This window comes from Thermobia domestica, chromosome 12 (assembly GCF_964235325.1).
Source record: "Thermobia domestica chromosome 12, izTheDome1.hap1.1, whole genome shotgun sequence".
NCBI lineage: Eukaryota > Metazoa > Arthropoda > Insecta > Zygentoma > Lepismatidae > Thermobia > Thermobia domestica.
In genome coordinates this window covers 100,192,714-100,206,128 of record NC_137465.1, presented here as the reverse complement: position 1 = coordinate 100,206,128, position 13,415 = coordinate 100,192,714, and the positions used below count along the sequence as shown (strand labels likewise).

The following is a 13,415-nucleotide window of genomic DNA, read 5'->3' as shown; positions in this document are numbered from 1 at the left end:
TACCCAAGATTGCAGAGTATGTAAATCACTTTAAAAAGTGTGTGTGTGTGTGTGTGCACGTGTGAAAGATAATATATTTTTTACGTGCGAGGAAAAATCACAGTTATTTAATAATCACAATATCGCTAATATTGTGATATTTTAATCTGAGAAGTTTGATAAACAGGGAAAAAAGCTCTTCAGTGTACTTCATTTTACATAACAAAAGCATTTTAAATAGCTTCAAGATAAACTAATCTGTGAGCAGATAATTTACAAGAAATTTAGGTAGTCTTCTTTCTCCGATGTTGTTACTCTTTCTACATTTTTCTGGGCTTTGTTCTGATAAAGAATTTCCTTTACTAGAAAGGAAATTTAAACAAAGAATCTTTCTTACTTCCTAAGTTAATATGTCTTCCTAAGAAGGGATTAAAAAGAAATAACATTAATTTCCTCCCTTTTATGAAATCACTATATTTTATTGACTCAGTTTTGTTAGTTTTACTAGAAATGTAGTACTTCCATGTTCAATAGATACTTATTTGCTTGATAAGATAAGCAAATAATGCTTGATATATTGTGAAGACAGTATAAATTCCAAAACCAAATTTCGTTTTAAGTATTCTGCCTAACGGAATATCTATCTACTATTTAATTATTAACAGTGATTATATATTGTTCATCATAAAAATGTTCGATTGTCCACGATTGATGTTTGCTATTCTATGGTTCCTGGCTGCAGAAGCTACTCTCGATGTACCACCGGAGCCACAACATAAAGGACAATTTAGTCAAAGTGTGAATTGGACAAATATTGGTAATGTGTTTTCAGCTTTTACTCATACAGATAAACTAAGTATTGTTCGTATATTATAACAAGTGAGTTTCGTTTCACAATGTGAAACTACGGTAGATTTCCAGTTCCAGGCGAATTCAATTCTGAAACTGGAAGTAATACGAATACAGGAAGTGATTGCAATAGAGAGGTAAGATCAAATTCAGAACCTGTTTCTCAAACAATGAACCCATATTTAAAATGCCATTACCGGATATCTCTTACTACATTTACCCTATGGAGTTCATAAACTAGCATTTCTGGTTTTAGTAGAGGTGAAGATAGCATCTTCTCTTCAGGCGGTTAATCGGTTCCAAAAAAACTGTTTGTCGCAACCTATCATCGTACAGTGTTGGGTAAGTTACTTGTAAAAATGAAACGCGTTACAAGTTACTTTACTTTCTCTTAAAATGTAACGCGTTACTTGCCCCCCAAAAGTAACTGTTACTTTACTTCGAAAGTAACGCGTTACTTTTAGTTCCAAAACTTTAAATATGTGAAAGAAATATTACTTCAATTTTCCATACTACCATTACTACAGCTATAATAATAATAATAATAATAATAATAATAATAATAATAATAATAATAATAATAATAATAATAATAATAATAATAATTATTATTATTATTATTATTATTATTATTATTATTATTATTATTATTATTATTATTATTATTATTATTGCACGTTCTGAATCGCTTTATGTAAATGCAAGGACAAATTGTTACTTGATATATGAACATTTTTATATAATCTAACATTGATAAAATGCCATACTGCGCTACTCGTAGGGATGGGCACTAGCGAATTCAAGCGAGTTTTCTTTGACTCGATTCGACTAGAAACAGAAATCTTTGAGTTCGACCCGAGAACTCGGCTCGAAACATTCTTCCAATTCGACTCGAATTGGGGTCGAGTTTCGAGTCGAGTAGAGCCAAATCCGGTGTGTAGTTTCGAGTACTCTCTTCAAGTATATTACATAGACAATATAATTATTATCATTGACACTACTACTACTACAACTTTTATTATTATTATTATTATTATTATTATTATTATTATTATTATTATTATTATTATTATTATTATTATTATTATTATTATTATTATTATTATTAATTATAACAACACTGTATATAAACATGAAAGATAGGAGGTTTGTATTTCAATACTAAAAAACTAGTTGATTGCCAACCTCGGTAGTCGTGAAGTCTAGGAGTCAAGGACACTGTTCCCGAGCTTCTGAATTTCGGTTGAGGGTCTACGTTGAGTATTCGGGTTCGAGCCAAACACTGTTAAAACTTATAATCACTGGCCAAATATCTTCAAAACTGCTCGGCCCGGGTTTACAATTGTCAACGACTCGAGCAGCTCGGCCCACAGCTCATTCACTATCGACCCGAACAGAGAAGTGAGCCGAGCCAACAGCTCACCCAACCGACTCGGTTAAAGCCCTCAGCTCAGTTGAGCCCAACCGAGCAGTTCGCTCATCCCAACCAAGCCAGCTCGAGCCGATGGTTCACCCCAAATGAGCCCGCTCGAGCCATTTTCTCAGTTGAGCCGAGCCGAACTAAGCTTGTTATAAAAAATCTCTTGTGGTCTCGCTGTCGAGACGAAACGAGAGACGAGCAGTGTTCCCTCTCGTGAGCAACACTAAAAGTATTCCATATTACTGCTTAGCTCACATTTCTCATGGCTTTCGCTTTCCAGTGTAATCATGCCATGATTTCAAAACGAGTTAAAACGAACGAGCCATTTATCAAACTCGACTGGACTCGAAACTCGACGTGAAAAATTGAATCGGCTCGGAACTCTACTCGAGAATATTACCTTTGACTTGACTCGAAATTCGACTTGAATTCGAGTCGAGTCGAGATTTAGCATGACTCGTGCTCATCCCTATGCGTTAGAAAAATCGTTGCTTATTATTATTCTGCTAAACTAATTATATAATAACAATTTTGTTATGTAAAATTAAAAATACAGAATATAGAGAAACATTACACTACAACTAATAAAGTGAGAACACATGAACTGGGGGTAAATCAAAACTTGCCAGTAACTCTAAAATCGATATATGCTTTTTAAAGCTAGTTTCAAACTCTATAATCAACGGGACTCTGGGATAAGCAAACTGATCTGAAAGAACTCCAATATTACATACCATCAGCAAACTATTTTCTAGTAATCAAGTAGGCCTGCTCATCAGAACACAGTTTATTCATATTAACCCCTTACTGTAAATCACTGATTATGGCACGCTAGTTGTTGATAAATATTTTCCTCCGGGGCACTTCAGACACTTTACTTTTAAATTCTGTCCACCATCATCCTCAGCTCTTAAGAAAAAGTATTCTTTCAAATGTTCGAACCGTAATATATTTTCATTCTCCATCTTTATAAAAACAACACAATCAAAGTAAAATAGACTACCGGTATTATTGCACTCCTAGTTCACTCATTGAATGTATTGATTTGGTGCTGTCAAAATCTACGACAAAATCTTCCAGGTGCTTGCAATCAGTACACGTGATTTCCCTGAGGCTGTGCACTCTTCCAAAAACAGCAAGTGGCACTACGAACTTCTGTTTCTCTGTGTGTCAGTGACTGTCGGTCACTGGCATACGTAGTTCATGTTGTATTGTTTCATTCTGAAAAATTCACTTACATGAAAGAAACATTTTTTTCCCAAAAAAAAAAAAAATACAGATATTATAGTTACTCATCCGAAGTGTAATGCGAAAAAAGTAACGCAAACTAGGTACGTTACTTAAAAATTTGTAACGCGTTACCGTTACAGTTACTTTGGAAAAATGTAACGCGTTACTAGGTAACGTTACTTAAAAAGTAAGGCGTTACTTGCGTTACGTTACTTCCCAAGACTGTCATCGTATTAGTTCTATAGCGATCAATGTTGAAGCCGGAAACGGTTAATTTCTACGAATTTTGGCTTGAATAGAGGGCTAACAAAGGAGATGGAACCTATTCTTAGAAAACTGAATCGATTTTAAAAACCAGCTTCTCGATGTTTCTTACTTTTTTCTCTGATACCTGCCGCCAGATGGTCAGACGGATATACTGTTTTGTAAGGCTTCTGATACTTAGCATAAATCGGAAGTCTAAGATCATATTAGATTTAGATTTATCATCATGTCTTATATTCTGGACAGTCACCTAAATTTTGAAGATGATCGTTTTTACTAACCTAGTAGGTATCCTACAAGTTTTCCTTTAATCTTTCATTGATTTTAGCAAGTCTTTATTTTAAGTATACATTGCATAGCTAATCAACTACCTCATTGTTTAGGCTGCTTTCTATGGCTCAAAGTAATGTTTAACTGGTTTGTTCCTTTCATTTGTTTGTTTTAATAAGTAACTAGTTCTTTTCTTTCTTTAAAATTTTCACTAAGTTCAAAAATAAACTTCGATAGCCCGTAATTTGAGAACGAAAGATCTCCACAAGAAAATATTTCACATGTCTACTAAACAGAGTAAAGTATGCTAGGTTTGATGAAAATTGAATGAGTTCACCTAGGGACTTCAGTTATTATGAAAATTTGACTAACTCCGAACTCCAACTGTAATGATGTAAATTGAGGAGCCAAAGATCTGCACTGCTTACTATCCTTTTCACCATGGGCGGCAATTAGGGGGCAAAGGGGGCAGTTGCCCCCACTTTTTTGAAGTGACCCATTAATGTATATATCTGGTTTCATTTGAAAATGTAAAGTTATTCTATGTATTACTGATTTATAGAAAAAATGATGCCATATAATATTTGCTGTTGCGTGAGTATATATTGGTTGTCTTCCCGTGGAGTTAAGAAAGTTACTGCGTTGTGATTGAAACGGAAAATAGACCAAAAATTAATCTATTGGAGCGCAATTCCAGCGTACTTTCGTTTCTTCTTATAATGTTAGTCGGCTATGACCGGCTCGATATATTAGTCAGCCGCTTTGAAACTAATTGAGAGAACATTTCACAAAAGAAAAAAAGTCTTTCATAAAATTATTCTTTAATTGCACAAAAATTGATAGTTTCTAAAATGCCTTTTCTTCTTTCTAATAGTAAAGAATATTGATTAAAAAGAGAGTAATAAGAAATAACTTGTACCTTTTCGATTGTTTTGCAGTGTAATATATGAGTGAAGTGATGTGTTTAGGGGTTGAGTTGAATTGATTTTGAGTTGAACGACCCTTTCAGCAGCAAGGCTATATGAGACGGGACCCACTGATTAATGTAGAATCCGAACCACATGAGCTACCGCCGGGAATCGAACCCGGGTCTCCCGCGCCAAAGGCGCTTATACTAACTGCTTAGCCACGAAGGGGCTCGATGTGTTTAGAGGTGTATGAGTGTATATACAATTGAATTTAGTGAATTCAACATAATTCTAAGTTTTAGCATTATTTCCTATAACTGGAGTGTGGAGTGATTCTAAGTATTGTTGAGTTTTGATGTATTCCAAGGAAGTGAAAACTGCACCTAATGGCAACGAACGTGTTTCAGAAGGGCCGCGGTGACTCAGGGGTAGAGCGTTCAACTCTGGTGCGTCGGGTCCTTGCTTCGATCCCTGCTGAAGCCAAGTGAACTTTGTGGTGGACAAAGTTTTTTGGGGGTTCTCCCGTTTCCTCCCGCTTTCTTCACTCCACCATTTCATTCATATTCCATCATCACCGTCTCCTTCAGCCTAGCCGGCATAACCGTGGAACGTAAAACTGAAAGATTTTCATTTTAATATGCTTCGGGAAGTTGCAAAAGTACTTTAAATTTTGTACATGTGCTTGTAGTATTTACTGTCTTTCTAAAAGTAACACCATACACTTAATAGCACGTGTGGAATTAAAAATATAAGTTATTCATTAATTTCAATATAACTTTTTCAAAACAAGCCTCATTATTTATTACTATGATTAATATTATCCTTTCTATTTATTTGTTTTGCAAATTACACTAGTTAACAAAGGTTTTGTGACATAAAAGGAAATACCTGTTCTTAAAGGAACTTTTTGCGCTGAATTCGAATATGCACTCGGTTTCTCTCCATCACGTACGATTTTCCCGTAACAGAGGGATTTTCGGGAAAATCCCTCAAAAATTTCCCTTTTCGTTTATTTTACACCCCAAGATCTTGTCCCCTTGCATATACTAACATAGAAATTATACCTAAGTATACTTTGATTCATATTTAACAAACCCTCCAAGTTTCGTAATAATCGCTTTATTCTTTCTAGAGAAATAAATATGTTAGTATATATACTGTGTGTACTGTTTTTATTGCACCTTATAGTAATGCTTTCAGATCTCTTAAGTTGAGGTAAAACGTTTTGCTTTATTACCACAAACACATATATAAAATATAATACAATATAATTTACAAATGCGACAATTTACAATAAACAATAATACAAATGTACCAAAAGGTCATGAAAAGACAATCAAAACTATCACAATATATGAAACTTCCATTGGGTTACAAAAACGTACACTACTTCCTTCTTTTGTAAGAAATGTTGCATTCTCTAACAAGACCCCAACAATAGTCCCCCATCATTGAAGGATCCCATCGTCCCTGGTACCTTTTCTCCATTGCCATTATATCTTGGTGGAATCTTTCCCCCTGTTCGTCGCTGAGAGCACCTAGGTTAGCAGGAAAGAAGCTGAGGTGGGAGTGCAAAAAGTGGATTTTTAAAGACATCCTACAACCCAACTCTTTGTATTTCTGTATCATGTCCTGTACGATTTCTGTGTAACTCTCAGCTTTGTTATTGCCCAGAAAGTTGCGCACAACACACTTAAATGCTGTCCAGGCAGCTAGCTCAGCACTGTTTAACTTGCTGTCAAAGCTATCATCAAGCATTAATTTCCTAATTTGGGGACCAATAAACACTCCCGCTGAAATCTTAGCATCACTCAGGTTAGGGAACTTATCTCGCAAATACTTGAAACCTTCACCAGATGTGTCCATGGCTTTGACAAAGTTTTTCATAAGTCCTAACTTGATATGAAGTGGCGGTAGTAATATCTTATTAGAATCTACCAAAGGAGCGTATTTGACGTTGCATTCTCCAGGTACGTAATTCACTCTAGGTTCCCATTCCTTCACTTCATAATGTTTGTCATCAGCTCGGCTATCCCATAAACATAAAAAACATTGGTACTTCGTGTAACCGCACTGCAGTCCTAATAAAATACCAACTACCTTGAGATCACAACATATTTGCCAACAATGGTCCTTGTAATTTATAAGATTTAGCAAAGTTGACATGGTGTCATAGGATTCCTTAATCTTCACTGAGTGCGCAAGTGGTATAGAAGGTTTTTTATTTCCATTATGTAAAAGGACAGCTTTAAGGCTGACCTTTGACGCGTCGATAAATAACCCCCATTCTTCTGGAACGTAAGGAATTCCTAGCTCCGCCATCAACCCATTTATATCCGTACATACGCACACATTATCTTGCATTGAGAAATAGCTTGAAAATTGAACATGCCTTTTCCTGTACACTGATATGTTCGTTTCTGCATCCAATAAGTTCCACTGCTGGAGCCTTGATCCCAGAAGTTCCGCCTCTTGTTTTGTCAGGTGCAAATCACGGACTAGGTCAGGACAAAACGAAAAAACTTGGAGAATTGTATATATATGTATTAAGATATACATATACTGTACGTTTAAAAAAAATATACGTTGGAAGTACATTCTATTTTTATACACGTTTCTAATTTACAGAGAGCAATACAAGTGTGTTGTTGACTATTGTAAATATTCATTTTTATGTCTGTGTTTGTAGTAATAAAGCAAATCGTTTTTACCCCAACTCAGGAGATCTGAAAGCATTACTATCAGGTGCAATAAACAGTGCACACAGTATACATACAAATATATTTATTTCTCTAGAAAGAACAAAGCGATTTTTACGAAACTTTTAGGGTTTATTAAATATAAATCAAGGTATACTTAGGTATAATTTCTATGTTACTATATGTAAGGGGACAGGAGCTAGGGGAATAAAATATCTGAAAAAGGGAAATTTTTGAGGGAATTTCCCGAAAATCCCTCTGTTACGGGAAAACTGTACGTGATGGAGAGAAACCGAGTGCATATTCGAATTCAGCGCAAAAAGTTCCTTTAAGATCAGGTGATTTTTCTCATGTAACAAACAAAAAGTTTAAATTTGTTAACTAGTGTTATTATTAAATACTGGTAATATGATCACACAATTTTCCAGACATAATTCGTGTTCATGTTCATAAGCAAGGAATCAAATCTCTTGTTACACCTTCGTTGTTTAAGAGTACAAAGGATTATAGTATATACTTATGTTGCTATTGTCAATTTATTTAATAAAATATAAAATACGATATACAGTATTTTAACTGAAAAAGATAGTATCCTATTAGTTATACAACCTTTCTTCAAACAGTGTTAGCACCAACTAACGAAACTAAGATTGATATGCAAATATTCAGATCATATCTTGCCTCCTTCCACTTTTAAAGTCCAATCGCCGCCACTGCTTTTGACTATGTTTTTGGAAAGAAGAATCAAATATAAGACGAAAATTTGCTTTTCAACGTGTTGCACGGCACGTGTCCCCTACATCTTTTGTTTCGAGGTGAGAAAAAGAAAGAACGTGTCAATGAGTGTTCCCTTTTGTAGTTTACTACTACTGTGGTCTACTCGTAGTTTTCGTCGCCAGAGTTAACGAACACTAGATCGGTAGTTTAATAAATTTAAGAACCACACGAATGTGTCATAAGTTATAGGCAACGAGATAGTCAATGCGATTATTGAGACATTAAGAGAAGCGTTCATATTCCAGTGATTTGAGAAACAGCGGGACGAAGACTCCTACGTAAGCTGACTTCAACTCAGAAAGAGACGAGAAGATTTATGTGTTTCTTTGTTGTATATGTTTCTTGAAAATGCTGATATGCAATGAGTTGGGTTCCATACTATACTCCACTACGCTGCCATCATTAGTTGACATCATATGAACCCATTTACAAACAAGCAAAATAACCACTGCAAACTAAACTACGGAAGGTTACGATCTGTGATGGTGGGCTGCTCGGGATATCGTGCATCGCAAACTGCTGTAACCTGACCAGGCAATCAATGTCATTGTGCAATTAAAAGATGTGCACGAAAAATTGAAAACCGTGGAGCCAATGTTCACGAATAACAAAGATGTTATTCTATTTCAGTGCCACGCGCAACAAATGTTGCCATGTTAACTCGTGACACCATATTCTTTTTTAGTAAGGAAATCCTAATGAATTTCCTATATTCTCTGGACGTTGCACTATCAAATTAACGTTTATTCCATTCGTTACATAACGACCTGTGGGAATGACGGATCCAAATCCTGAGTGATGTGATTCATGCACTGAGCGACTTCTTTGGTTCACGTTCTTGTGAGTTGTACCACAGTGGATCCCATAATAAGTGTTAAAGACAAGTTATTTCTTGTTGATGGGGATTATTCTTTATTTTCCAGGCCTGTCTTATTTGGTATCTTTTTTGTGTAGTCTGACAAAACTTGCTTGGTCCTTATTCCAGAGAGAAAACAAAATGAATAAACTTCATGTTTCATAAGACAATATGTTTTCTAAAGAGGTAATTAAAAATGAGAATTCAATCTGCTGCTTCTAGTTAATTTAATCTCTTTCCTGGTATTGAACTTAGATTTTTATTGACAAATTTTTAGTTTTTTTTTTTTTTTAATAAGAAATGTAATACTTCCATCTAACATGAAATTCTACGTATGGTTGTTGTGTGTTACGTAAAATTCTAATGTCTCATTCACTTGCACGAATTTTGGAAATTCCGTATCCAAGTATTGAGGAAAGGTGAAGAATTCAATTAGGAGACACGGAAAAAGAGGAGGGCAAAATATTGTCCTGAATAACATTCGAAGGCATTTGTTAAGCATATACAGAAACATACAAGCTAGCTATGGATTTTTAGGGGGGGGGGATAATGGGGTGTGGATTTAAGCTTTCGGTTTTCTGGAATAATTTCAATTGTTCGTAATTTATCGACAACTAGCAGAATGCCTGTTCTTCCGATGGGAAAAAGAAGTTCTATGAAAATATTTGAACCTCGTACAAAATTCTTCTGGTTTCAAAATATTTGTCAATGCAAGTTTAATTTCGCTGAAGTTGGGCTTATAAGACTGAGTCTAATAGTTTTCTCGCATCTGCAAACAGTGAATTCAACCCAAACCGTGGAAATCGATAGCAATTTTTTTATTGAATACCCACACAACAAAATACATATGTTTTTGAGACGCATTGAAATATATTGGGTCGGTGCGTAAGTTCGTGCGATTTTTATAATGCTATGATATTAAATAGTATTAAATTATTTATTTATTATTTAGTAACACTACAGTACACAACAAAATAATATAATACAATACACAATAACATCACATTAATACACTATGTCGTAAATCAATAATCACTTGCTCATTCATTCACTCAGTGATGTAATCACCACCTTTGTCAATGACAGCATGCTAGCGTTCAGACTTCAATGCCTCTCCTGTAGAACTGTTGTGATTTCGAGTTGAAGAACTCTGTTCGCCAATTGGTAAGATAAGCTTCATCATGAAACTCTTGTCCTTGAATGTTCTTAGAGAGAGATCGGAAAACATGGAAATCAGGAGAAGCGAAGTCTGGTGAATATGGAGGCTTAGGAAGTAGCTCCCAACCAAGTTCAGCAATCACATCTGTGACCATTCTGGCCTGAATTATCACGGAATAATAGCATAGGTTTTACTGGTGTTTTGTTTTCAATAGTACTAATTATAATAAATATATTATAATAAATTATCAAATCTAATAAATTATGATCAAAGACGATCGCATTCTTGTGATTTTGTTGTAGCATATTGGGATGTGATACTGCTTAAATAAAACGTTGGTCTTTATATATATATATATATATATATATATATATATATATATATATATATATATATATATATATATATATATATATATATATATATATATATATATATATATCGTGAGCATAAAGGCCTGCCCTGATTATAAAAGTTTATTACGGAATAACCGTTGGACAGAATAATGTAAATAGACGGCACTAGTGCTACCCAAGAGTGACGCAGTACGTTACTTGGCGCGCGCAGGTTAGTTGGCGAAATGGCATCGATGCAGGAGAAAGCGCAATGCGTGCTGTGGTATCACGAAAGCAAATTGCCCACCAGTAACATAAGTAACGTAAGTGGTCTTAAAAAACTTGTATATATATATATATAAGGGTGGTCCTTAATTATATGGAGATTTTTTTCCGAATTTCTTTGCTCCCAACCCCTAAATTGGTTCCAGGTTCCATGTCGGACCAAAATAACCCATGAAAAAAATTGACTCCATTGAAGAATATTTAACCGACCCCCAAGCGACCTAAACTTTTGAATGCATTTGTAATAGCCTATATAGATAGTATATGGCTAAAGTTGGGAATAGTCCCTTGTAACTTTGAAACGGCTGAAGAGAAAGAGATCATATTTTGGATGCAGGTAGTGGAGAAAGCTCCACACCTGTAACTAAGCAGTACCATGATGGCGGCCGTCTTGAAGTCCGCCATCTTGGATTCAGACCCAAAATTTAAAACAGAAATGGGGGCGTGTGACATATCGTTTTGGTGTTGCTTTTTATCACAAACACACATCTGCCTTTATTTTCGAGTTATCTCTGATCATGCAATGGTTATTACCTCTATAATAACTGTTCAACATCCTTCAATATTGTCTTTTTTCATAGATTACAGAAGTATTTAACCCCAGAAAGACACCCTGGAGTCGCCGGCGACCCCATATGTGTTGACTTACTATCTGCGCCTACGCTAAATAACCTAGATAATTAATGATTTGTTTACCTTCAGTGCTTGAGTAGTAGTCAAAGTAGGAACATTTAATTGTTGGTTCTGCACATTATTTGTATTTATTTTGTGCAGCTGGGTCATATACGACCCCAGTGTGTTCTTTGTGCTACGAAAATAGCATTGTTAGAAACTTTTATTCTTTTTCTTTCGAACTCTTTACGGCAACATATCGTGACTTCATAAGTAAGGAACTCACATTGGAAGAAATATTTGCAATACTGAGTGAGGAGACATCACCTCCAAACTGTGAAAGAATCACCAAGTATCCGATTCCGTATCATCTGATGTGATGACTTCAAACTAAAATTGACTCTTCTTGAAAGTAATTTAGATTAACTTTTAACATCTACTGTTCCATCTACGTTGTCATTTCCTCTATGCTTATATCGCACTTAAAACTAATATTAATTTCAACTTCATTTATTAAATGTTGTTTCTTTTTTTTTTTCAGCTGATCATGTGTCTGTATGGAAATCAACTGATAAACAGAATTTATGGGAACTTGGTGGACACTTTGAAGGGGACATTCTTTTAGAAGAAGATGAAGAAATGGAAAGAAATGGTGTGATCGAGTTAGAAAGACGTTGGCCAGATGCTACAATCCCTTATTATATAGATCCAGAATTTTGTAAGCGCCTACTATTATTCAGATTATATTTAATACATAAAAAAAAGTAGTGTATGCATGTACGACTTACAAAGAGACCAGTAACACTATCAGAAAATTTAGGTTCTAAGGACGAAATTGCCTCTTTTTCTTGGTCTACATATTAACTACATAACAGTAATAATGACATTAGTTTGCAGCATTCATATTTAAACTATGTCCTCTACAATCAGAAATTCTCCCTCTATAATATTATAAGATATTATAAAATGTGTACTGTACATCAACTTAGTATATTTCTTAATACAAAGCAAATTTCTTAATACACTGACGGCCACTTTCGTGGTTAAAAGCTTTATCAGCTTCTTTGTTTCGAAAGAGCGTGCTCATACTCAATTCGTGTAACTGCTTATGAAAACAGTTACCTCTGAACGTTATTTTAACAACCAATATCAATTAATCACGCTCTTAGGAAATTGTGGCCAAAAGTGCCTTCATTTACTTAACACCGAAATTTGTTTCCACATTTACTGATAAGCAATACGTGTACGTACAATACGCAATACGCAATACGCTGTTGTACGTACAACAGCGAAAAACTTTCGACTTGAATCAAGGTAGTGCCGATAGATATATGGGACCAGGACCTCCCGCGAAATATTCAAATTTACACTTGATAAAATTGAATTGTGTAGTATAAAAGTCTCTAAATATTTTAAAGGCTTATTTTCTCCGATTTTTTCTGAGTGCAGTTGTTTACATACAGTAGCCAACCAGAACATTATGACCACCTACCTAATATTTAATGTGTACACTTTTGACTCGCAGGACAGCAGCAATGCAGTTTGGTATGGAAACAATGAGAATTTGTTACGTGGTTGGAAGCATGGCGCACCACATCTACACACACACACACACATACATACATATATATATATATATATATATATATATATATATATATATATATATATATATATACCACTTAATTCCTGTAAATTCCGTGGAGGTGGTGACAAATTCGGATTTAACGTTCAATGACATTCCAATGCTGTTCAATTGGTTAATATCAGGT

General features: G+C 34.9%; 1 protein-coding gene across 1 annotated transcript in view; it reads left to right on the top strand.

Annotated features, from left to right (window-relative positions):
* The first annotated feature begins 617 nt into the window (after positions 1–617).
* The window catches only part of LOC145666546 (zinc metalloproteinase nas-4-like), a 127,424-nt gene continuing 114,626 nt past the window's right edge, over positions 618–13,415 (top strand). The window contains exons 1-2 of the mRNA XM_081733862.1: positions 618–796; positions 12,185–12,361. Of these exons, the coding sequence (XP_081589988.1) occupies positions 670–796; positions 12,185–12,361 (304 nt within the window). The 5' untranslated portion in view covers positions 618–669. The remainder of the gene's footprint in view (positions 797–12,184; positions 12,362–13,415) is intronic.